Consider the following 26,263-nt stretch of genomic DNA (forward strand, 5'->3'; position numbering starts at 1 on the left):
TGGGCGGCCGCAGGTGGCGAGGCGCCGGCCCGCGGGGCGCGGCGCGGAGGGGCCCAGGTGCGCGGCCCGTGGGCGGCGCTGTGCGCTCGGGGCAGGCGGCCGGCCGCGAGCGCGAAAGCCGGGTCGGAGCCCGCGGGGGGTGGGGAGGGTGGCGGAGAAATGGGGAACAATGCGAGTGAGCAACTTCAGGAAGTCATTGTGAAAGAAAGCTGGGAAGAGCTCGGCGGCCAAGTTAGCAGGGCATTCTAACAAGTGCATGCGCCGCCCGCGCCCGGGGCGGCGACTGCGCGACAGTCCCTGGGTCCCCGCGGAGCGCCGCCGAGCCCGGGCGGGACCTTGGAGGTGGCGAGGCGGCCGGCCCCGGGCGAGCCCGGCAGGGCAGAGGGAGCCCCGGCCCCGAGGTTGCTCTTCGCGCCCGAGGATCAGTCTTGGCCCCCAAAGTGCGACGCACAAATCCACGTGAGTGTTTTCAAATTGAATTTCAATAGGAAAACTCCGAGTGGCTGGTGGATTAAAGAGAGAGAGAGAAGGAGAGAATGAGAAGACAAGACAAGGCAGTAAGGTTTGTAAGCCCGGGTTTCGCTCAGGTCCGCCTCCCCTTTCTGGGGACGGAGAGAGCCCTGACTTTTGTCAGAGCCTCTGCCAACTTGTGCTGTGACCGCGGGCACAGAGCTAGGCCGGCGGTGGGACGCCTGTGAGCCGCCCCGCTGTTACCAGGAGGAGGACGGTCTAGCTCCGGTTATATTTAAACTGATACATGCCTCTAGATCACGGAAGTCAGGCTTCACAAAGTCATTCGTAAAGAGCTTTCTTTTCTTATTTCTGAGGTGAGAGCATTTTGCTTCTACTGTAAAATAATGAGATCGTGTCTGAACTTGCTTTCTGCAAAATGAAGAATTATCCCGGTTTGAAAAGTTAGTAGGACTTCTGCTGGCTGCGATTTTGGCTCTCAGGTTTCGACACTCCCTGGTAATAAGGCATCGGGTTACTTGCGACTGGATTTGCAATGTATTAAAAAAAAAATCATCAAGGATCCCAGGTGATTCCTAAGGAATGGGGGGGAGGGGGGAGAAGGTGAGATTGTTTTTTCTTCTAATTTGGAGGGACAGAGTATGGCATGTAGAGACCGAGAGACCGGACAAGAACAGCTTTCAAGTGTAGTCCTCCCCCCCTCTGCTCTGGGCTGCACCGGCCCAGAGCTAATTCAAGGCAAGCTTGCCCACTGCTAATTTCCCACCCTGCTCTGGCCCATGCATCTCAGCTCCCAGGTATCTTGTTTTAAACTTGGAGACACAAACTGCTGTTGAAGGAATGAATACCTGCTTGCTAGCCAAATCAACTTCTGCTAAGGGGACAAAATGTATGGAGGTTGAAAATATTTACTCTGGACAATATTTAAACTTTCATAGAAATTGAAATGGTTGCAAGGATTGGCTCACTTGGTTCTGAGTTGAGAGGAGACAGAAAACTGCAGGAAATGGTGGGAGCCTCGTGAATTTGTTTCTTTGTTTGAAGGTGTTTGATGAGGCTCATTGGACCCATCTTTTATATGGAATTTTAAAAGTACCAATTTAAGTATTTTTTTCAGATTCAATGTCAGAATTGTTTCAGTGGCAAATCAGGTTATTTGGTATGTGGCAAAAAAATTAAACAGTGCCAAATATCTGTGACGGGAAGATTACCTGCTTCCATCATAGAATATGCAGAACATGTTAAAAAAATAACTTGTATGCACAGATATACATAGTGATGTCACATTTTAAAATCCTGCACACTTCTGGGTTGATAGAATGTATCCGATTTCAAAACTTTCCAGGAACATACGTGTTTATACCTTTTTTTGTGGCAAAAAAAAAAAAAAAGTGCTTCCCGGTCTTGGAGTCCACCAGAGCTGATACCAGAATAGATTATTGAGTTAAATGGTCGTGCTTTCCTTCCCTTTTGTTTCATGGTGATAGTGGAAGGCAGGAGCTCTAGAAGCTCCAGCATGCTTGCTTGTTTGTGTAATTCACCAGGGTTTTAATTGAAGGGCTGCATCTTGCAACATTACACATCCTCTGAATTCAGAAGCATGGTAACAAGAGCAGCCCATCAGCTCGGTCTCACAGGGTGAGCTTGTGGGTGTGTAAGAAAAAGTGTGCTTGTGTACCCTTTTGAGGACTTGGTCCTTGGTCTCCTGAGAGAGGATACACGGTGACTGTCTTGGCGCCATTTCCTTTGTTGAAAAATTATAATCCTAGTGAATTTCCTGGCCAAGAGTTCTGAAGCCCCAGGGTGCTGGGGGCCACTGAGTCTTCCTCGCTTGGCTAGAGACTTAAGAGTTTGAGGATGGTTGGTGGTTCTTTTGGGGGCATATTTTCCCCCTTGATTTGAATTGGTGTGTTTCGTGTTTGGGTCATATGGTAGCATATTGTCAACTTAAATGTCAAACTTTGCAAATGTGAAGCAACGCTGTCTTCTGTGGGCCCTGCGACAAAACACCCCCGCCCCCACACATACAGGTGTTCTGGGTATATTTCAAGATTATGTGTGCATGGATAGATACAGAAAATAAAGAAATTCAATGAGTCTGTGCACACACACACACACACACAGCATGCACACGGCACAGAGAGAGAGGCGTGGGGGCAGGGTGAGAACGAGTCTTCACATCACACAGACCTGACCTGAGTAATAAAGCCCCTCCTTTTAGGTTCTGTGTGTTTGGTTGGTTTTTACCTTTCACTAAAGCAGGATGGATTTTCCTATTTATACTGTTGAGCGTAGAGGTAAATGATGTGAGTACTTTGGGTGTCTGCCTAACACTATTAACCCAGAATCTGTCAAGGATAGCAACATTTCGTGGCATTTGTGTGTGTGTTTTTTTCCCCTCCTCTAATCTTCGCAATTATGAAATAAATTCACTATGAAATAAGTGCTGGTTTTCGTTGCCTTATTCTGATGGAGATTCGTTCAGGGGATCCCACTCACAGAGAGCAGACTAAGTCCCTTTTACGTTCTCTGGCAACCCTTGTGATTTGTCAGCCTGACAAGCCTTTTCGGGACTGTGACTCCTTCTTCTGGCCATAAGATGCTGTACCTCTCGCCCTGGTCGTGAAGGTTTCTCCCTTCCCCGGGTCTGTACGTTGGTGTTTTGGGAGCCCTCAGGCATGTGTGTGTGTAATCGTGCCGTTTCTCAGGTGAAAACAAGAGATGTAAAAGTGACAAGTGACCCATCCTCGCAGGCTTACAAATGGAGAACGATTGATCTTGCTTACACCTTGAGACGGATCATTGTTTTGCTCACACGGGGCACAGGGGCATGTGTGATCTAGATGTTAGGGAGGTTGTACTGGAGAGTAGTGGTGTGATACACAACACACACACACACACACACACACACACAGTTCAGATGGGGAGGGAAATAGAAATGGGGCTGGTGCGCACCCCGGACCAGAATCAGCAGCGGCGACATGACTGGTCTGGTCTCCCCGGGGGGCCTTCTGGACACTCCCGCTGGTTTCTTCTTGGAGACCCCAAGGTGTTAGTGTGGTCTTGGCAGTTCAAGAAACGCCTTCACGCGCGGTCTCCGTCTGCAGCTCCTGTGATACACGCCCCTGTCCTCGCATCTTCTGCGCCGTTCCCGTGAGGGCTTTTGTTTGACGTCGTTTTTAAATGTGTGATGCTCTTCTGACAAATATCTCTCGGACGTGACAAAACGTGCGTGCAGCGTGAAACCCAGCCAGACAAAGGGCGCTGTGCACGCGTTCCCGAGCAGGGAGGAGGCAAGGCCCCCCCCGCTTCCGTGTGTGTGTGTGTGTGTGTGTGTGTGTGAGACGCTGGGGGTCACTCCCGAGAAGGGCCCGCGGGGCACCAGCTGAGGTCTCCCCCACAGGCCGACGGCCTCCTCGCTTCCGTTGGCTTTGTGTCCTGACTGTGATCAACAGGCGGGACCCACAGGTGCCTCCAGTGACCCGCTTGGCGATAAACTGTTAGAAGTGGTGAAAACCCAAAGTCCCAGGCGTGGCGCCCGTTGTCTTCCCTGGCGCAGGCCTGGCCCCGTTTCCCTTCTCCCACCGCCACGTCGGCCTTTGGGGAACTCGCGATTCCTGTTGACTAAAAGAGCGCCGGCCTCCACCACAAGCCTGTCAAATCAGACGTCCTAATAATCTCTGAACCCGTTTTGGTCGGCACAGGAAACTCACGCTCCCTTCCTGCCCATGTTTTCCTGAGAGAAAACTATCTTCCCTCCTTTTTTGCATATTTGGCAAATGGTTCCACCTTTCTTTCCGCCCTAGTGGAGTGTGAAGGCGGTGGCGGAGGAGAGGGCCTCCCGGCCTGGCTCCCCGGGCAGCAGGGTCCCTCCCAGGTGGCTGAGTGGAGGGGACTCCACGCGCGGCCCAGGGCCCGAAGACCCCCGTCCTCCAAAGGCGGGATTGGTGTGGGAAGGCAGCACCCCTCGGTCTCGGGGAGGCTCGGGGAGACTGGTGAGTGCCACGCGCTTTCTCTGCTGTGCTTGCATAGACGGGGGCCAGCCGGTGTGGCCTCTCTTCCCGGTGGCCTGCGCCCGGCCCCTGCCCGGCACCCCTCCGCTGTCTGTCTGGGGTGATGGAGAGCATCATTATGCACCATTTGCACGCTCTGCTTTCAGGTTCTCCCGTGCTCCACCTCCTGATGGCTGGTGGCGCAGGGCCACCGCTTAACGAATTGCCTAAAATGGGGCCTAATTAGTGGAAAAGTGCCTTCTTCATATTTCCTCACTCAAGTGTGCAATGATTCATTTTTCTCCGGCAATCAGCTCACTGCTGAAGGAAATCTGACTCTCTTCCTGCCTTTTTGGCGCCAAAAGTTAGCAGTCCTGGACAGGGTGCAGGGCTTCCCGGCTGGGGGGTGGGGGGGGGGCAGTGGGATGGGTGGGAAGGGGGCACCCAGCAATGTTCCTCCATCCTCCTTCCCTGCCCTTCCTTCTCCCTCCCTCTCTGTCCCTCTTCCTTCTTTCTTTGGGGTGGGGGGTGCCGTGGGAGTCTATGGAAACAATGGAGAAAGACCAGCATAAAGTATTTTTAAGTGCTCTTATGCATCCCAACATAGAGTTTCAGGCTCCATTTTGGAGATCATACGGATACCAGCCCTCTAAAGCGTTCTCTGTTAGTTTGAAACTATTTAAAATGGAACAGTATGGCTCAGAGTCCTTTTCTGAAGCTAAGAGTTCCGCTAAGAATATTGATTCGTCCGTTTGGAGTGAATTTTTCTCGTGGAATCCGATTTTCACTGGTCAGCCTGGAGCACATGAAAGAGCACATAAGACACCTCCTTGGCCCCCAGGGGGAAAATGTTTACTTTAGAATCTTTAGGAGAAATGAAAATGAGGAATTGATCTTTTATGAGCTTGCTTCTGAGACACTCTGAAATGTCCTCCTGTGCTTTTAATGCAAACCAAGAGAGAGAGAGCCAGCGACCCCCTGGTGCGAGCCCCACTTTCCAGCCTGAAAAAGTGACCTTTTCCTCCTCCTTTGTGGTGAGTTTTGTGGAGGGCGGAAAATTAAAATGATATTCAAAGAGATCCACAGTGAAAACATATTGATAAATTGTGTATCCCACTTCATTAAACCAAAATCACACTGCTAATTATCTGAGGTTGTTAGAGATAAGGCCATTAATTACCATTTAAAAATGGTTTGGAAATTTCTAGTGCTTTTCTGCACGTGTTTTCCTGCTTCTGCCTGGAGTTGTATGTGTTTCCCTGAATTTAAAGAATTTCCAGCTCTGTTTCGAGCAGACCAGGCTCTTGTGAAAGAAATGAAACTTGCCGAACAGCACAGCAAAATACTTAAAGCGAAGCATTGAAAATAAATAATTTAGGCTCATTTAAGGGCTGCAGGAGAATCGGATGGTAGTGTTTAAAACGAGTTTTCCTCTATTTTGCTGTCTGACGGACAAGAGCATTTCTCTGCCAGGTTACAAATAAAGACAGGCTGATTTTTGTGGCCCTACAAATGAGGAAGTTGTAAGCTTCTGTGAAGTTCTACTGACGACTCCCTCCGCCGCCCACCCCCACTTCCCTGCCGGGTCTGTATGAGGACCCTTATAGGCTAAAGGTTGTAGATTAGAGAATGCACTCCAAGCATGCGTGGCCGGGGGAGGGGGTGCATAGCCATTAGGATCTCGCATTCATATGGACATTGTCGTTTGTTCTGTGGTGTTGGGCATTTTGTTTTCAGGAGCCTTCCAAGTTGGAATGATAGCACAGCCAGGACTGAGCGCTCTGTCTATCGCAGAATGAAATGGAAAGCTAGAACTTTTCTTGTTAATTTGCTCCAATTTAAAGAGTCAGCTGAGACTACCAAGTGGTATTCTTTTCTATGATTATTTGGCGTATTGCCAGAGGAATCATTCTTACCAGACAACTTACCGAATGCATTTCTTCTCCCTTTTATTCTTCTCGAAACAGCTTGATTTGACTTCAGTGGGACCATTTGAGGTTGGGTGGACAAGGTGAATTCCAGAGTTCTACAGCTACTAAGAGCTCGGGCTAGGATTCAAAGAACCTGATTCGCGAATCCACCTTCCTGTGTTCTGTGAACGTAGTTTAAAACTGTGGCCATAGGATTTTTAATCATTTTCATGAGGTTACCTTATTTCAAGTGATTTGAGTTGATGATCTGTGTTGCTAGTAAAACTGGGGAGCTCAGAACGCACGTCTTGCAGGGAGAATTTCCCGTTGGCCCGGAAGCCATGTGGCCTTCATGTGGGGGGATCCCGTCATCAGGGTGTCTGCAGCCCCCTCTCTAGAGCCAAGATGAGACCTCCCCTCTTACAGGTGCCCCCCCCCCCAACAGCCTTTTCCATTGCAAGGAATAAAAGGTAGATATCTGGGTAACAATGAATCCTGGGACATGTTTGCTCTGGAACACATTTTGTGTGTGTGTGTGTGTGTGTATCTGGATTTGTAGATCTTGTCTCACTACCAGCCAGACAACAGAGACTTATCTAAAATGGAAAAAAAACGGGTTATAGTACCTAGGAGAGTGTTATTGGTGGGCGAATTGGCCATGACTTTTCAGTTATTGGAGATAAACGTATTTGTATGGATTTGTGAACAACTGGACATGCTTGTCAAGACTTGGATAATTTTACTTCTTGGGGTCTAAATAAATTAAATCTTTCGCCAAGGAAACTTACACAAGCCCTGCATTAAAAAAACAAAACAAAACAAAACCCAGTGGCCTTATAGAAGTCCCAGCATTACAAGTGCATTTTTTTTTTTTTTTGGAATGTTACGGGTATCCAATACAAGTGGATTTGCATGCTCAGTTTTAATTTTGAGCTTTCACATGTCCCCATGAAAGTATCTGCGGCTAATATGGTAAGTAAAGTCACTGCAAAGAAGGCAGGATAAGATACTGTATCCTTTGTGGGGTTAGCCCATTGCCTTGCTGAGTAAAACACTTAGTGAATATGGTAACTTTGTATTTATCCTTTTTTTTTTTAAGTGAAAAAAAAACTTTGAAAAAAAAATAGGAACATGTAATTGTGCCTGGGCTCCTGTCTCCACATTTTATAATAATAAATGACAAAACCATCAGCACTTTTGGGAATATCCATGTCAATCATTATTTGGGGGGCAGTTCTTATACATATTTTTTCAAGACGGTTAAGTCTCATTTTTGTTGCACGGTTGCTGGCCATGCATGAAGGTCTTCTAAAACTGGGAAGAGGGTAGAAGGAAATGATTCTAAACTTAGATTTTTTGACTTAAGTGATGAAGTGAAGTGTAAAAAGCCATTTATATTTGAGGAAGCTGCTTAGGAAGTGGCCCATGATGACAGTCAAAATCAGGAAAAGTCCTATAAACGTGTATGTAAATTTTTGAGTGTGTATGTCTCTGCTACAGTTGCTGTCTATACAGTCCTTCCTGGTAGTTTGAGAGCCTGTGGTCTAGGGGCAGGGCGGTCTTTACCGAGAAGTCTCTTCTTGCGTAGGAGAAGTGCAGTGCCAGGACCTTCCCGGGCCCCTGGAAGTCCTGCTCTGGACCTGTGCTGAGGGTAAATGGCTCTAACTCTGCTTTCTCTGGTTAAAAAAAAAAAAAAAAATGTCGAATACAGTATCTCCCATCTTTTTTTATACCTCACTTTGAGGCCATTTTGCAATATTCGCGTGTTCTTTCCCTTCTGTATTAAATCTCTCTTTGCTGACACTGTTTTCAAGCAGCACGGTTTTTAGCTGTATTTTGAAAAGGCTTCCTCAGGTCCCCAGACCCTTCCTCTTTTGCATATCAGTTCCTGCCCCTAGGAAAAAAAAAATTGTGAGGACAGAATTGCACATCTGAGCTAATTTGCCCTCAAAAAGCAGGTTCTCAGTAGAACAAACCACTGGAGGCGTTTTCTGTGGCTCAGTTAAATATGGGGGTGGGGGCGCAGTCTGAAAGCCAAATTGGATTCCCTGCCGTCCTGTTGAAATCTTGTTTTTCATTGTTATTTGCGCCAGCAGTAGTCTGTGGAATAATCATGAAAATGTGTAGATTGGCAGCTAATTTTTGAAAAATGAAAAGAATCAGAAATGAAATAAGAGTGCCCAGAAGTTTCTATGTTCTCCCGACCTGTTTTGTCAAGTTGTTAGGAAAACCTATAAGGTCCCCCTCACCAGACACAAAGACCTGGCAGATTGCCTTAGCTTTCTCTTGGAACATTTCTTTTTTTTAAGATACAGTGTAATTCACAGCGATATGATAGATTTGCAAAAATAAAATCTACCAATCTGAAAACGAAAGAGCTCTCTCTGGGCAGGAATAATGGGTTTCATTAAAGAGGTCTGTGACCTAAGGCATTTTAAATAGATTATAGGCTTGGCCCGTGTTTTCCCCGCGTGCCTGCCCCCTTCAAAACAAGCGTCATTGAGTGTGTAAGGAAATAACCCTGAAATGGAACCGCCAGTGCAACTTCGCTCGTCAGGGAGGAAAGAAATCAGTAGCATGCATCTTATCAAATAAGGAGAATTTAACTTTATTGGAGAAGTTTTGTGATGAAGGGGGCCTTACATGTAGAGTATTACAAAGGACACACCCCTCTTCTGTCAGGATACAGGTGACATCCACTCCTTGTCCATTGCCCGTTTGAAATTTGGGACCGCGGCGCTGGGCTGTGAGGTTCGCACAGGCAGGAGTGGTGGAGTGAAGAACGCGTCTCCGTCGAGCCGTTGTGGGTTCAAGTTCACTCTGTTGTCTAGTCGTGCGCCCTTGGGCGGGCTGCTGTATGGTTGGCCTCCGTCTTTCTCATGCATCGAGTGGAAATAATACGGATTATGTACAATAATCATAATCACGTGGCTTAATTGTGAAGTTTAAAGATACACATTTAGCAAATGAGTCTTGAATACTAGATCCGTGTTAGACGCTGTACCAGGCACTCACATAAGACGGTGGGCGAGGTGGACGACGTGGACGGTCTTGTGGTTCTTTGCGGTTAAATGCCGTAGTCAGTTGCTTAGCTCAGCCAGCTAAGACCAGTATCCATTCCTTCACCATCTTTTTCTGGCACATAAAAAGTACTTAAGAAATGAGATAGCATTGGGCCCATGTGTCTCAGGGGAGAGGAAAGACATCGTTTTTAGGTATTTATGTATTTGTTTTGTTTTTTTTTTTAAACAAAGACGATTCTTTATTTATTTATTTAATTTTTTTTGCGAGACAGAGAATGAGAGAGAGCACGAGAGGGAGGAGGGTCAGAGGGAGAAGCAGACTCCCTGCCGAGCAGAGAGCCTGATGCGGGACTCGATCCCGGGACTCCAGGATCATGACCTGAGCCGAAGGCAGTCGCTTAACCGACTGAGCCACCCAGGTGCCCCTATGTATTTGTTTTGACTGAAGCATAATCGATACGTAACATCATATTAGTGTCAGGTGTAGAGCACGATGATTCAGTATTTGTGTGCGTTGCAGATACTGAATGATGAGTCTCGGAGCCGTCACCACACAGGGTCACAAAAACATGTGTGCGATGGGTGCTTTTAAGATTTGCTCTGTTAGCAACTTTCAAACAGGCAGGACAGCATCATTACGAGCATCCTCTGCACAGACGTGACTTTGTGTGTGTGTGTGTGTGCGCGCGCGCGTTATTTAAACCGCAGAGAACTGAGGTCTGTAAAGCTTGTGGAGGTGCTGGGTGCTCCCAGGGAATGGCTCGTTCTGAGTGACCGCTGGCGGTCCTCGCAGCCGGTTTGGCCCGCCGTGCGCTTGGCGGTGCTGGGATAGCGGTGACGTCAGGCCGCTTGAAAAGGAATCAAGTTGTGGTTCTTGATGGGTGTCTGGCTCTTCATTTTGACTTCATTAATTCCGACTCGCCTTTTCAGAAGTGTGGGAGAGCGCTGTGAAGAGAGGTGCTCATCCTAGGGCAAAGAGGGGGCCCATGAAGAGGGGCCGAGGACGGCCACCAGCCCTGTGCACCTGCCAGTGGCCCTCGGGGCTCCCTTTGGCTCTCGGAGCTGTTCTTGGGGCCGCCTGCTCGCTCGCAGGTACAAGGGAGGACGCTCCTGGAGACTTGCCCAGCCCTTGACTCGGGAGCCACGACTGCCCAGGGCGGTTCCTCCCAGGAGACAGCCAGGCCCCAGTCCCTCGTGGGGTGGGTGTGGAAGGAGGAAAGAAGGACAGGGTCGGCGGGGCGGCGGGGGGGATGCTTCCAGAGTCTCCCTGTCCCTGAGGGAAGCTTCTCCACGGGGCCGGCACTGGCAATAAGACCCTATTTCCTTGGCGGGGCCGCTGGAGAAGCACAGATGTTCCGGGCCAGCTTTGCTCCTGTCTCTCACCTCTTTTGCTCCACCCTCTGTGTGCCCCCCACTTTCTGGAGTCACTGATATGCCAACCCCCTTGAGCTGACACGAGGAAAGTCTTGTTGGAGCAGAAGAACCAGGGCGCCTGGGTGGCTCAGTTGGTTAAGCGACTGCCTTCGGCTCAGGTCATGATCCTAGAGTCCCAGGATCGAGTCCCGCATCGGGCTCCCTGCTCAGCAAGGAGCCTGCTTCTCCCTCTGACCCTCCCCCCTCTCATGTGCTCTCTCTCTCTCTCTCATTCTCTCTGTCTCAAATAAATAAATAAAATCTTAAAAAAAAAAAAAAAGAAGAAGGACCAGACAGACACAGAGACAGAGACACAGAGAGGAAGGGAGGAGGGATGAAGGAGACAGAAGGAAAGACAGGAAGACCACTCCAGAGTGGGAGGTACGGGTGGGCAGTGGCTTGCGACAGCTGGCTGTGCTCCCCTGGAGGGACGGCCAGCGACAGCCACTGTCACGTTGGGCTTCACTTATCTCTGCATCTGTTTCCCTGTGTGTGAGATTCAGAACTGCTTGCTCCAGAGCAACAATGAGCCTTCAGGGCTGTAGGCACCGCCCAGGTGCCCGGTGTTTGCTGGTGTTGTGTTTTCTGCCGTGTCGATCGGTGGAGCTCTGGCCTTCAGTTGTTTGGGTTTCCCGTGTGGGGGAGAAAATCACACTTCGCTTCTGTGGAATACTCCTTGCCTCTGGCATTTCCCTTTCCAGGCTTGTGGTCCTGGGTTTTGTTGAGGGGCCGGTTTCCAAAAACAGGTCATGAGTCCACTTGTGTGCTGAACTCATCTTTCTGATCATAAACTCCTGGACAGCGGAGACCATATCCAGCCCACACTCTGTTTTCCACTTGGCATTGGATACAGCTTCCATGTAGGGAAAGAGGGCTTAGTAAGCACTGTGTGAGACTGAGCACAGAGCCTGGATCGTGCACGCGGTAGCCGGGATGGGGGTGGTGTCCCGCTACCCCTTCTCAGGCCCCCCACAGCTGCCCCTCTGTAACCTCTGGTCTTGGAGGGGGTGAAATTTCCTCTCCCTCAATCCGTTTCCCATCGTCGATTTATTCGTTTGGTCTTTGCCTAAAAGCCATCACTTTTACAAAAAAGTCACGACTGTTCCATCCCGAGAGATGCAGATTTGGGAGCTTGTCAAGTCCCGCGCCCCCTGCATGACGGCAGGCAGGACCGGGGCCACAGCATTCACAGGACCCACTGCGGCCTGGAAAGGTGGGCCCTGCCCCCAAATTATCAAGAAGGTCAGAAGAGTGGTGACAAGCATCCACTAGCCCAAGCAAGGGAGCCCTCTCAGCACGGCTGCACACCCACCTGCAGTAGGGTTGGTTGGGAGTGTGTTTGAAAATCTCAGTGGTGCGGATTACCCAGTGGAGTTCCACAGGGTGGGGGTGGCGGGGTGGATGTGGACGTTTAGTGAGAATGGGAACCGGCGTGTTGACACCAGCCCATGGTCCTCTGCTCGGTGTGGCCGGCCCCCAGCACACCCACAGTCCGGAGTATACAGGTGGCTGCTGAGGTGGGGCTGCTTCCAGGAAGGGACACACAAGGCGCACAAGCCAGGTGACTGCCCAGGGCAATGGCTTTCCCGCCCAGCAGAGCCTGGTCTGGACCTCGACCATCTGTGTTCTGCTTTGTGGCACTTGTCACATCTCCCACCTGCAGGGACGGATGCATGATGGGGAACCTGGGAGGGGTGGATTGTCCCCTCCGTGCCTCAAGGGAGCACACCTTCTCCCTTAGAGCCAAGGTGGGGAGCCATCTGTGGGGCCTTAGGAGATGGTCTGTCCTCTACTTGGGAATAGCTTGGATCTACAATGGGGTACCGGATAAATCAGTCCTGCAGCTGAGAAGTTCATAGCCACTGATATGAGGACCTTGACGTAGATGTGCAAAATAAAAAGACGTGGCGGATTAAATGAAAAAATAGTTTACAAGAGGCTGTTTGGAATACGTTTAGCGTCCTGTTTTTGTAAAAATCTCTGCGTGTGTGGAAGTTACGGGTCTTTGTAAAAAAAAAAAAAAGCTGTAAAGAACGTATCACCTGCATGGTGAGAAGAATCCAAGTCAACATTCTACAAATTCTGTGTTAGCCCAGGATTGGTTACAGCAAGATTCGAGTTCTGCCATCCGTCTCGCCACTCAGCACAGGGACATTTCAAGACAGGTCTGTGATACCACAATAAAACACTGGACCCGCCTTCAGCGAATAGTGAACCTCACATTCACGCCGTCCAACGATGACAAAGATTTTTCTCATTGGAGTCCATCCTGTCTCTTTATAATTGTTTGGACGGTTTCAGAAGACTCATGGATTTTTTTGCCTTTTGTACGTGGGGGTTTATGAGACATTGGGCATACAGCCAGTTTCGAGCTGGCTCCCGGGGCTGCTTTGTTCGGCTTCGGCCGCCTTGTGGACGCTCAGTCTCGGGGCAGACGCACAGGTGGGGCCACGGGCCTTTTTCCCTTCTGTGGTCAGCAGCCATAGCCCTGCACCGCACAGCAGCCTGGAAAATTCAGGTCACACTTCAGACCTGTTCAGTGGCTTTCAGAAATAGAAGAAAACCCCTCCCCATCCAGAAGAAGTGACAGTCATTCGTGTCTTCTTTGTGACTAGTACTGATACTACAGAAATTGAAGATACGTAGTCCACAGGCACCGTAAAGGCTATTATATATACGCATGTATTCGCCCCTGCCTGTGTAGTTCGGTCCCCTGAACACTCCCTCACCCGTGGCCAGGTCTGCTGCAAACTGGCCTCACAGCTCAGATCCACACACCTGAACCAAAGAGACAGGTGCACCTCCCCCCACCCCCAAAACAGAGGTGACCTGAGTTCGATTCGGCAGATGGACTCAGTGTTGCTTAGAGAAGGTCTGTCTTGCAGGTTGTCCAGCAGAGCATAAATGAGCAGATTTCGTTGAGGTCACCTGTTGCTGAGGCCACACATTTCCCTGTCCACGGGGCTCCCAGAGGTCATCCTCGAGGGCACCCACGACCTCCGAGGCCAGGCCAGGACCCCGAGTGCCCCCACCGTGCGGTGGCTGGTCCCGCGCGGGGCAGGACATTCGCTGTCACCACCAAGGGCGGCTCTTCCCAGTGGGCTTTCTGTTTTTAAGCCAGTGTGAGGAGCCAAGCCATGTGTCAGCAAACAGGAAGGTTTGGGTGCTCTCCCGGCCTCGCTTTGCTGCCGTCGTGAGCTTCCCTTCTCCCTGTGTGAGTGCACTAGCGATGTCTGAGGCAGGGTCCCTGAGAGAGTGGGGGACAAAGACGGAAGCACCCATGTTGCCCATATGCCAGGCTGGAGGTGTATTCATTATTGATGGAGGGAGTGCAAGAGCTGCTCACATATGCAGCCCTGCCTGGGTAAATGAGACATTCTTCAGCAAATTGCTTCGTTTTTTGATTGCTGATTGTATGTGTGTCACCAAGCTGACTCAAGGTTCATCGATGCATGCTCAGTAAATTAGAAAGAACATAACTATGGATCAGCCAAGAGAATGAATTCTGTGCCTACAATGACCCAGGGCCATTTAATTTTCTGCTTAATTTTGTTGCAGTCAGTTTGCATTTTGGGTTATTATGCAGTAGGAAATTAACAATAAATAACAAATTTGGTCCTCCTGTGCTTGTAATGATATTTTTATAAATCTTTGTAATGCTGTTTTTAAAAGGATCAAGGTCTGTGCCAGTCTGATACTCCAGCAAGTATGTGAGGAGGAAAATGCATTATTCTTGGTAGATAACCTTGCCGTTAAATACATAGAACGTCTCTCTCTCTCTCTTTCTCTCTCTCTCTTTCTCTTTCTCAGATCTTATTAGTAATTTGCTTTAAACTAAAATCCGTTCCTCTCTTTCTCAGATAACCTGAGGACAATGGACGCTGATGAGGGTCAAGACATGTCCCGAGTTTCAGGTGAGACCCTTGTGGGGTACCTGTATGGGGGGCCCTGTGAAGAGCCCTCCTTGGGGTGCCAGGAGCCATGGCGCTCACTGTGTTCCCGAGGGAGGAAGACAGGCTGTCCTGCAAAAGGGAAGACCAAGATGGAATTCGTGTCAATGTTTTATGGCAACTCTTAGAGCTCATCCCAGGTTGAGAACCTGAGCAGAAAAATCTCCAAGCATAAAATGGGTTTTGCTGGGAAATCCGAGAGCACCCTGGAAGAGGTCCAATAAATGTGGATACTCTTAGGGGGGGGAAATGACTGATGGACCTGCTCTGGACCCCAGACAGTTGCCAATGGTGGTGTTTAAGAGGGAGACAGAGGGAAGAAGAGCGAGAGAGGCAGAGCGGGAGAAAGAAATTGAAAAGCATGGTTTTGAGGCGCAAGTCAGAATATCTGGTAAGCTCCCCACCCACATACATTTTTTTTCAAGCCGTATTGGACATGGCTCTTGTCGTTTTGGGAGACCCAGGAAGTGGAGCCGTGGGTGATGTGACATGAGGCCTAAGGGCGGGTCACAGAGTGTCCCACTAGGTGGGGCTGAGCCCGTCCAGCAAAGCCAGCATGGCTCCTGTGTTCCTAAGTGTGGGAAGCCCACCTTCCGTCTGGCCCCGTACCCAGAGGTGTCCAGCTGCAGGAGCAACCTCTGTGGCCTGTGGATTTTCATTATTTTACCTTTTAGAGTCTCCCAGGCTCCTGGCCAATCCCAGGTGGGCGTCTGTTGGCAAATGGCCTGGCCTGGTCATCTGGGCCCGGCTGACCTGCCCCCCACCTGTTTCTAAGTTTTTATTGAATACTGCGCCCTGGCCTAAGTCAGTCCTCACGACAGAGACTGGGGCCACACGTGTGGCAGCTCACTCACTGGCGAGTGTGCAGGGGAGGAGATCCAAGTTCTTGCCACAATCCCAGATGTCTCCCGCCTCCCCTGGGCCAGCTACTCCGGGCATGCGGCAAGTGTGGACTTGAACTCTCTGGGCTACAACGAAGGAGTTTGCCCTAGAGCCGCGCCCACAGGCGCGCAGAGCGTTTGAGCAGATGCTCACCACAGGATCGACGCTAATGTCCGAAAACCGGGGCATTTCCCTTGTTCATCCCGTCTTCCGAAGAAGGGTGGCGTGAAAACCTTCGTAGCGGAACACGTCCAAGACCTACGCCAACGTGCAGGCGGTGTCCGGGAGGGTGTGCAAAGTGTGATCTGTTCTGTAAGATGAACATGCGTCGCACACACACTTCCTACATGCTTGCACGCGTGCTGAAGAAGACTCTGGAGAGAGATTTACCAACCTAGACTTCCCCTGGGGAATTTGGTGATGGGAGGGAGGGATGGGCTGTGGAGGACGGGGGGGCCTTTCGCTTTACATCTAGTATCTACTGTCTTTAAGTTCTGTTTGCATTGGTTTCCCTTGAGCACATTCTTCTGAACCCTGAACCGGAAATACACCAACAACAAAATATGATTTCAATGAAAACGAAAAAAAGAGATTGGCTCTTTGAAGCCTCTCACTGGCCTAGGGGGGGAGGCCTGGTGGCTGTTGGGCAACAGGCCTGCAGGGAGGAGAAGGAGGCGGGGAGGAGGTGTGTGCCTTTCCCTGGGTTAGCGCCCCCCTCCCCTGCCCGGGTTGCAGGCCTCCGCTAGAGGGGATTAGCAGTTCAAAAACACAGGATGTCAACAATTTCCAAACGCCAAGAAACCCTTTCATTGTTTTTGCTGTCTCTTGAGGAGTTTCTGAGGTGACACTTGCAAGAAGCATCTGTCCAACTGTCCTCTCCTGTCCCAGAGCCAGAGCTGAAAGCCCCCTGGCCCAGGCAGGCATCTCCAGAATGTTTCTTATGAGCAAGTCTGTGTCCCCACCTCCTGTCTTGTTCACCAGCAGAACAAAAGCCTCCTTTTTCCCTCATAGTCTTCTTGCCCTTAACATGAGGCTAAACACTCCATTTTCCTGGACACTGGCTTTTGGAAGTGGGGGTTGCGGGGAGCAAGAATGAAGGGAGGCCCGTGGCCCAAGACTGCCTGAAAAAGGAAACTCTTCTGTGGTTGAGAAGATTCAAGACTCGATCTGAAATTTACTTTGTGTATACTTAGCAAAGGAAATGCTACTTCCAAAACACTAAGGGTGTTCTTGGTCGATGTAACTTGAAGCGTTCTGAACAGCGACAGAGCATCTGAAGGGCCCTGTCATCGTTCCTAAAGATTTGAAGGATTCTTCTACTTCTTGCTGCTTCTACAACTAAAACCTAATCACATCCCTTTGTCTTTTCCATTTCTGAAAATTGAGGGTAGTGACAGTTACAGAATAAGGATGTCCAGGGGCGCCCGGGTGGCTCAGTCGGTTAAGCGTCTGCCTTCGGCTCAGGTCATGATCTCAGGGTCCTGGGATCGAGCCCCATGTCGGGCTCCCTGCTCGGCGGGGAGTCTGCTTCTCCCTCTCCCTCTGCCCACCCCTGCTCATGCTCTCTCTCTCTCTCAAATAAATAAATAAAATCTTTAAAAAAAGAATAAGGACATACATTTAGTCAAACAGAAGTTGACATTCTCGATCTGTGGAGGAATATATTACTCAATCCCCCTCTTTCCCCAGAAAATTCTTCACTGTCATGTTCTGCCCACAGGAAAGAAAACAATAAACTTTCTACGTTGAACCAGGAAGTTGCCACTTTCCTGGGTTCAAAAATGCCCCAGCATGAACAGTTCCATCAGTATCTGTGAAATATTCACTTGAAAAAGAAATAATACCTGACTTTTTTTTTTTTCAAATCACCTGATTCTTTCTTTCTGGGGGTTTTTCCTATAGGGCATATCTCATTCATTCTTTGGGTAAAGCTGTGTGTGTGTGTGTGTGTCTCTTTCTTCTTTGTCAGTTTTTCCAAAATATTTTTATTCCTGTGTATTATTTTTTGTTTTGGTTTCTAAGGGAAGACACAGCTCATGGGGGACTGTGAGGCTAGTATCCATCTCCCATCTTTGTCCCCAATTATGGGGACCTGACACAGGTTTCCTGCCTCCTGGAAGGACCACTGTAGTGTCATCTGCAAAAAGAGGGATTTGAGCCAGTTGATATTGAAGGATCATCTGGCTCCTGTGATCCTAAAGGTGTATTGGATGTGTTCTCAATGGTATTTGTAATGTTTGTTGGGACATAGAAACGAGAAGTATGCTCTGTAGACAGACATAGTCTGCTTAGGCAAATGAAGCTCATCTCTATTGAAATAGGAGTGGAAATGTTCATCCTAGGAAATCACACTGATTGAAAGCTTACATTTACCAGACACTGCCCTGAGTGTTGTCTCTTTTCAACTTTATAAGCACCCAGTGAAGAAGATACAGGCACCATTTTCAATTTGCAGGGAGCTGAGATTTGGGAAACTTCAGGAATGGACCAGAAGTCCCACAGGGAGCCAGCCGGACATGTCACTGAGTACAAGTTTTCCCACTCTTCTAGAGTTGGGAGTCTGTACTCTGACTTTTTCTTTACCCCCAGCAATTATGTTCCCCTGGGTAATTGCATATAAAAACACTCATGCACTTGGGAGATGGGGAATCACAGAACTTTGTCGGATGAATTATAATCTACTTGAGAAATTAACTTGCTTGCTTTTGATAAGCTCATTATACAATTTTCTCATCTAATTTGCCCCAAACACTTCTCATAGGTAATGCTTTATTTGAAGCAAAGGCGAGTAGTAAGATTAAATATAAATTGCTAAGAAGTTTCTTTCAATTTTCTAAATAAGGGAAATTACATTGCACTTCCTAAATTATTCCGTGAGAAGTACTTGATCTCTTGCTGTCTACAGCTCCACATGTTGTCTGTCTTTGTACATGAACTTGGGGGAAATGCAGGCACTTGGTGCTCCGCAGACCTCATGCTTTTGTGGTTTGCTGCCTTTTAGAAACAGCCCCATAGGCTTCTTCAGCATATAAGCATTCACACACGTTATTATTTTATCTTCACAGAAGCCCTGTGAGTTAGACCAAAATCATGGTTTTTAGCCTCATTTTTCTGTTGAGGAAACCATCTTCAAGGGGTGACTTCCTCCATGTTTCTGTCCGAACCATATCCCAGGTCAACCATGTGTTAATGTTTGGGATGTGTTGACTTAATAACCTTACTTCTGTATCTTTTATGATCTTTCCAAGGTTTTGCATTTTCAGTGGTTCACGGGGCAAATATTTTTAAAATCAACACACAAACAATCTTCGCTTGACAAGGTTTTCACAAAGTGGTACATATTCACTGTAGAAATCTCCAACAGTGAGAGAATCTGGGGCCACGGGGCACAAGGGCTCATGGGAGTGAGTCATGTCTCAGCACCACCCAGACTTTGGGGGCCTTTAGGCAAATCAGGCCACCTCTTAAAATCTCTCACCAAGTGAAGGTGAGCCAAGGCTGTGCCCTATATCTCATTCTGTTCTCCTCCAGGTCTGACTTTTTACTGGTCACCACTGTATACACCAGGGACGACTGTTTACTCTCCCTTCTCCCTGCGCGTTTCTCCCACGTAGAGAGCTCCCGTTGATCAGTCTGACCCATGCATCTTGGAATCATCATCCCTACCGCTTTCTTCGTTCCTCTTCCCCCCCCCCCCCCGCCCCGTGCAGGAAGCAGTGGGAGGGCTGAGGCACAGGCTGATGGGTGCTGGAGACCTGGCGTTTCACTCAGTGCAGGAGCCTGACCAGACCCACAGAACCCTTAGCAGCACATCTATCATATAAGCATCCTCAAGAATGTGTGGTTGGCCCTATTCCCTAACACACAGAGCCGTTAAATTACCAAAAGAGTAATCAAGAGTTACTTGGACACGCTTTGGCTCGGTGGAGCAGAGACCACGTTCCTTCACTGGATAAGTCCTGATTCTTTACCCAGGAGGATCATGGAGTACTCCAAAGGGAAGTGTCACAGGGAAGGTAAAATATGCTCATAAAGCTTAGTTGCTCAGCCTCCCACACCCACCCCATAATAATGACAGCTGGTTGATCACAAAGACACACATGCACAGCACCTCGCTCTATACACCTCTAATCTTTGGGTCAGTTGGCTCATCCAGGGGTCTCCACCATCTGTTCTGGGGAAGGGGGTTCCTCAGGAGGTCTTTGAGAAGGCAGGTGACCTGGGTCTCCAGTCTCCCCTCCTCCCCGCCGTAATATCCCCACTTGACACAGAAGTCTGGTTTTATGTATTGAAGTTCTTTGTAAGGTCAGTCTTCCTCCCCTCCAAAAACAAAAAAAAAGAGGAAGATTCCTCTGACCACCTCCCTGAAGTGCTCTAAGTTTGAGAACCATTGCTCTAAGCAGTGGTAAGGAAAACCCAGTTACCAGATGGTCCATATACCTCCTACATTCTCCCGTTCAGCTTTTCCACATTTGTGGAATCGGTGTACGAGAACACCGAGACTTTTAGCCACTATTACTCCTCACGATTTAGAGCCCTGGAAATATCACTGACCTAACACACATCGACCTGGCTGTCCAAATATACCCAATAATGCTCTTTCTGAAAACCTGCTAGTTGTGGTGATCGCAGCTAAGCTGGGAATACTCCACTGCGATGTCTCCTTCCTGGAGAATGCACCGCTGTCCCCCAAAGCATCGTCTTGGTGCCTGCCTGCGCGATGCCCACTCAGCTGCCTACGCCCGCGAGGTCTCGTCCGCTGCCAGGGACGCTTGCGCTCGTCTTGCCCATCCCCCGAAGTGTTGGTATTGCTCTTCCAGATGGTTATTCAAATAGGCGAGCACACTCCCGTCTTCCTGGCCGTGTTTTCTAGGTCCTTCAACACCGTCTTTGCAAAAGTCTGGGCTCGTCTGTGCGGGGATGTCCTCCGCCTGGGAAGCCGGGTCACCAGCCCAGCCAGCAAGCGTGTGACCCCCGCCTTCCACTTCTGTTAACCTCCTTTAGGGCCAGCATCTGCCCGTCTTCTAGAGCAGCCCTGATGGGTTAGTTTGCATCAGCTTCAGGCCTTACCATCTGTTCCCTGCATGTGGTTTGTGTCTCCTAACCTAATTTTAGGCGATGTTTAGGTTGGGAGATACAGGTGTTTCAGTTTCAAAGGGAAAAAAAACAAAAAAAAACAAAAAAAACCCACGTTTTCCACCAGTCCTGGCTTTCCAGTGCTGGATTTCTGGGAGTGGGGTGGGGGTGGGGAGGGGTGGGTTCCCCATTGCTGGAGCCTGTGGCTGCATGGAATTCTGATGCGGTCACAGTAGATACAGCCATCCTGGAAAACCCTGTTTCATTTGGTAAATCTCACTTTGTGAAGGATAAGCCACTGGGGAGTTGTGTGGATTCTATTTTTGTGTTTCAAAGATAAGAATTCCACAGAAGGAATCCTGGCCCCAGGAGGCCTCGGATTCCCTCTTCCTGCCTTTTGCAAGCTTGCTTCCCCGCCCCGCCACCCCGCCCGGCTGGATCAAACTAGGCTGCTGGGAGAATATTCCCTGGCTCTTTAAAAGCCAGGGAGCAGACCTAGAATGTATAGCTCTGAGCAAGATAACCAGTCCGGTGACCTTAAAAACAAATTAATCTGAAGGTGGAATGAAGCCCACATACAGGAGGGTAAACTGGAGCCACCTTGCAGGAAAAATTATGGGATAATGTGTGGCAAGCCTTACAAACGCAGATGCCTGGGACGCCTGGGTGGCTCAGTTGGTTAAGCGTCTGCCTTCGGCTCAGGTCATGATCTCAGGGTCCTGGGATCGAGTCCTGCATCGGACTCCCTGCTCGGCGGGGAGTCTGCTCCCCCTGCTTGTGTGCTCGCTCTCTCTCTGACAAATAAATAAAATCTTTAAAAAAAAATGTAGATGCCTTTTGACCCACTCATGAAACTTCTGGAACACTTACTAAGAACACGTGCAAAGGCTCGCTACTAGGCTGTTCGCCACGGTGTTGCTTAATAGGGAAAGAGATTGGAAACAATATAAATTTGAAAATAGAAAAAGGATTTAAATAGATCCTGGTGTAGCCATGCAATGGGGCATCACACAGATGTCATAAACAAAGTTGTGGGAGTTTGGTCACTGGCGTGGAAAAGTGACCATGAGAATGTCTGACGACCACCGTTCAGTTTGGTAAAGTAGATCCCCGCGTATTACCCGTAACATATAAATACATACGTACATGTGCAGCATCCTTGCTGGCCACGCTGCAGTGACCTCCACCCTCGGCGGCGACCACAGCCCCGGGAACTCAAGCTGCTGCTTGTCTCCTCAGGGAAGGAAAGCCCTCCAGTGAGCGACACTCCGGATGATGGGGATGAGCCCATGCCGGTCCCCGAAGACCTTTCCACCACGTCTGGCGGACAGCAGAGCTCCAAGAGTGACAGAGGAGTGGGTGAGTCGGCCGTCCGTGTGTCCTGTTGGCGGGCTTTCGCACGCTCTGTTCCCGTAACACCTCGGTTCCTCCATATTCTTCCAAAGTCAGTGGTTGGGCGGTGGGATCATTGTACCTGCTGTTTCCCTTCAATGGCCATGTTAAGAAGATGCGGGATAAAGATCAGCGGGAGAGGCCCTGGTGTGTGCAGGAGGAGAGACCCAAGTCACCGAGGCTGTCACACCCCCACACGGGGACCACGTGGCAGAGGGGAAGAGCTCCCCGCCTTGGGGGCACGTCCCTAGCCCGTTTCCTCTCCTCTGGGTGCTTCGGGAACATCTGATTTTATGGATGGTAGGTAGTGAAAATTACACATTTGATGTGCTGTGGCAGTAGGGCGAGTTAGTTTGAGCTTTGGTTTAGAAGACGCCAGATCTGTCCATGTTATGTTGTCCCTCTCAGCTGTGTTTCTCAAATGCCAAATGCAACTCCAAATACAAAATTCGAGAGAGAGAAATGGTTAAATGTCGAAAATGCCATTTCTCGCACACCTTTTCCATAAAGAGGTAGGTATGTAAGTTTCTGCAGTCTCTCGCTGGTGTTAACGTGCACAGCGCAGGTCGTGTTTGCAAAACCTGGTCTCCCTTCTTTATTACGGAGGCCCCAAGAAGTCAGCAAAATAACCGAGGTCACGTACAGAGTCATGTGAGACTCGATTTCCAACTCAAAGACTAGTTTTCACACCTTTATACCATGTTCTCATGAGATAATGAGTCAGCAATTCCTTAGAATACCTATTTTCTTTCTTTTTTTTTAAAGTAGAAATAAAAACTGTGATATTGAGATTCACCTACGTGCACAAAAGAATATCACGAAGGGTGAGCAGGTCACACGAGGTGGGATGGGTCCCATGAGGGGCGACTGCACAGCTAAGGAGGGCAACGTGTGTAAAGTTCTCAGGGTTATGAAAACCATCATAACTATGTCTCTATAGGACATCCTCATATAGTAACTAAGAAATGTGTTTTGTGTGTTTTCATGTGTCTTAGAAACCAATGAGACTTTGGGTGTAAGGGTTCTTTAAAAAATAGCTATGCAATGAATTCTACCAACAGACAAGGATAGTGGCTAAAGCCATTTGATGCAAATGAACCAAGAAAACAAGTACCTTTATGACTTATTTTCCCCTATTAGAGCATGGCTCCTGGATGTGGGAGAGTGGGTGGGAAGCAAAGCATTTCTGGATTTTCCGCTCTGCTCTATATGCATCATTTCGGGGGTTCCCAGAGTTGGGACACAGGAGAGCATACTTGTTTGTCATCGATGCATTTATTTTTAAGATTGCCTGCATTTGTTGCGAGTGATAGTGGTCTATCATATACCAGGCTACTGCAACGCTTCCATTCAAGACACGTTTACGTGAAGTAGAAAGTCAAATTGCAGTAAAACTATTAAGCCAGTGAGGGTGCACATATATGATAAGGGTTTGCAAAGGTGGCACACGGATGGCTAATGTCAGGGCAACCCTGCTTTGTCTCCTTTGTCTGTCCTTGGAGCAACCAGTGAGGCAGGTACTGTTCTCTGACCCACCTGGGACACGGGCAGGGGGGAGGGGCTCAGAAGAAATTACGTGGATATGTAGCCACTGAGCATTCAAGTGATCCGAGAGCCCAGACATCAGCGTTTGGACTCTGGGGTCATTGCGGGGGAAACCAGGGAGCGCTCCCTGAAATCCCCAGAGCTGCCCTGCAGCCCGTGAGCCCTGGTTGTGATGGGTGTCCTTTAGAGAACTGAAAGTTGCCTGATTCCTGGAGAGCAGAGGACAGCACGTAGTGCACTTGGTAGAGGTCAATACATGCTCCCTGCAGATGCCTTCACAGTATTCTAGATACACCGCCCCCTGTCAGCTGCCAGGGGCTGGAAGTTCCTGCTGGGACAAGGTCGCCAGGCCCCTGGTGGGCGCTCCTGCCTGCTTCCCAGGCTGGGTCTCTTGGCTGAGGCTTGAGCTCTAGGTGCCAACGCGGCCAGGGCAGGTGGGCATGGAGCCGGGGGCCGGCCCGTGACTCCCAGCAGCCTCCCGCTGGTGCTCCCTCACAACTGCATGTGACAGGATTTGCATTCCACTTCTCCTTGTAGGATGGAGTTTGTGCCAAATGAATTCCAGAATTGTAAAATTTAAAACACCCGAGAAACCTCTTTGCTGGGTTTGTAAAGAGCCGTTGCCGCGGCCGAAGGGCTATGCGGGGAAAGCCATTTGAAGTGGGTGGCGAGACGCCGTTTCAGGGAGCCAGCACTCCTTTGGAGTGGCCGGGGGCCAAAGGGGCGATGGATCTCTGCCAGGAAGCCCAGAAATGCAAAACCACGTGGGACAGTCAACACGCCAGAGGGGAGGGGTTTGAGGAGCAGGTAGTGAGACAGAGAATCCCGGAAGACCACGTGCAAAGAGCCTCGAGGACCTTACTTGTGCTTCCCGGGGACAAAGTTTTAGAAACCATCCTTCGGGATTTTTGAAGGAAACCAGCTAGCATTAGTGTGTGGTGGTCGGTGGTTGACTGAAGTGAGCGTTAAACCAGCTAGGTGCGCACCCAGCAATGGGAGACGGTGGGCAGAGGCAGGGGAGTCCTCCCACGGGAGGACAGGGAGGTACGTTTGAAGCTACGTGTCCTCAGCTCCCCGGGAAGGAGCCAGAAGAGCAGGGGAGCTGCTTCGGAGGACAAACAACAGGAAACCGTGAGCAGCCCCTCCCTGCACCAAAGTAGTCAAGGGGTGGAGAGGGTGGGTGGCGCAGGGGGAGGCGGCGGCGCAGAGAAGACTTGCATCTCAGACTCCCGAGGGCCACCTCCATCCGAGCCCCGCTCCCAGCCGGGCGCCTCCGGCCAGACTTTTACCACGGAGCCCGTTTCCTCATTTTCGCTACAGCAGTGAAACTCCTCTCAAGGAAGGGCTTCCAGGGTCACGTGAAAACAGACAAACACACTTTGCTGAAGACAAAGCAGCAAAGACATGCAGTGAAAAGGACAGGAAAGGGCAGAAAAAGGAAGCAATTTGTGCACAGCAGGTCTTTTAGAGATACAGGAGATAAGGGGTGAGGGCACCTGTTGGGGCTTTGCTGGAGGGAAGGGAGAGAGGAAACAGGTAATGTTTAGAGCACCCTTATTAATGTGGAAGAGCGATTTATTAATAATAATAACAATAATAAAGAAATTGATCCCAGGGATGGGCAAACCACAAGAGAGGAATTAGAGTAGAGAGCTCGGGGGGCGCCTGGGTGGCTCAGTCAGTTAAGCGTCTGCCTTCAGCTCAGGTCATGATCCCGGGGTCCTGGGATCGAGCCCCGCATCAGACTCCCTGCTCTGCGGGGAGTCTCCTTCTCCCTCTGCTGTTTCCCCTGCTTGTGCTCTCTCTCTGTCAAATAAATAAATAACACCTTTAAAAAAGAATAGAGAGCTCAGGGGTGCTGGCCATTGCCAGACCCAAGGGGAGGACAAATGGCCAGATGCCAGACAGTGGGAAGTCTACAGCAATAACAGACCCCTAGCGTGTCTGCTTTAGAAGGAGACAAGGGATGCTTTGGAAAAGCCATGAATCCTTACGACCAGGTGTAGACACATCAAATCTCAACCTTACTCCCCAGCACACTGGTGGGGAGTGGTAGAAATGAGCCCCCTGTGATGGGTGGTGGTGTTCATATGGACAGCGAGCCGTTCCCAGGGTGGCCTTCGCCCTGTGTTGAGGGGATGCTGGAGGACCGTGGGGAAATATGGTCTCCTGGATTAAGAGAGAGAGAGAGATGAGGAAGAGATGTCGGAGCAACCCTGGGTGGCCTCCGTTTGAGTCTGTGCCTAAGAGGAAACAGACTGGAAGTACAGTTTGAAGCATTGAAGTTAGAGGAATCCGAGGAGAACTTCCAGGCGGGGAGGAATTCAGTCTACTTAATGGGATGGGAGCTTGTGCTTCTGAAGTGGTCGCTTTAAAAATGAGAGAAATCGCACCTCTCTGAAGTGGCTGTGTCTGAAACTGCTGAACGCAGACCGTGCACTCAGTGACCTCTTCAGGCAACCCCGCATTGAGGTGCCCCACCACGGCAGCCGGGCTGGGGACGTGGAGAATGGCTTGGGGTTTCTTCCGTTGGCCGGCAGCTTTGGAAGGGGTCTCCTGCAGGAGGGATGGCAGGCTTGGCATCCAGGGGAGCAGATGAGCGTTGCATG

The 26,263-nt window shown here is 49.7% G+C and overlaps 1 protein-coding gene across 7 annotated transcripts in view; it reads left to right on the forward strand.

Moving 5' to 3' along the window:
* Window positions 1-73: 73 nt before the first annotated feature.
* IKZF1 (IKAROS family zinc finger 1) overlaps window positions 74-26,263 on the forward strand; it is a 94,864-nt gene continuing 68,674 nt past the window's right edge. For 5 of the 7 annotated variants that reach the window (XM_035026473.1, XM_035026475.1, XM_035026476.1 and 2 more), the window contains exons 1-3: window positions 74-459; window positions 14,670-14,723; window positions 21,957-22,076. In XM_035026473.1, coding sequence (XP_034882364.1) covers window positions 14,684-14,723; window positions 21,957-22,076 — 160 coding nt within the window. In that variant the 5' untranslated portion in view covers window positions 74-459; window positions 14,670-14,683. Of the gene's footprint in view, window positions 460-4,312; window positions 4,467-14,669; window positions 14,724-21,956; window positions 22,077-26,263 lie in introns of those variants that run through there. The other 2 variants (XM_035026474.1, XM_035026478.1) reach the window with 1 other exon arrangement.

The sequence above is a fragment of the Mirounga leonina genome, unplaced genomic scaffold, assembly GCF_011800145.1.
Source record: "Mirounga leonina isolate KUSES-001 unplaced genomic scaffold, KU_Mleo_1.0 Mir_199, whole genome shotgun sequence".
NCBI lineage: Eukaryota > Metazoa > Chordata > Mammalia > Carnivora > Phocidae > Mirounga > Mirounga leonina.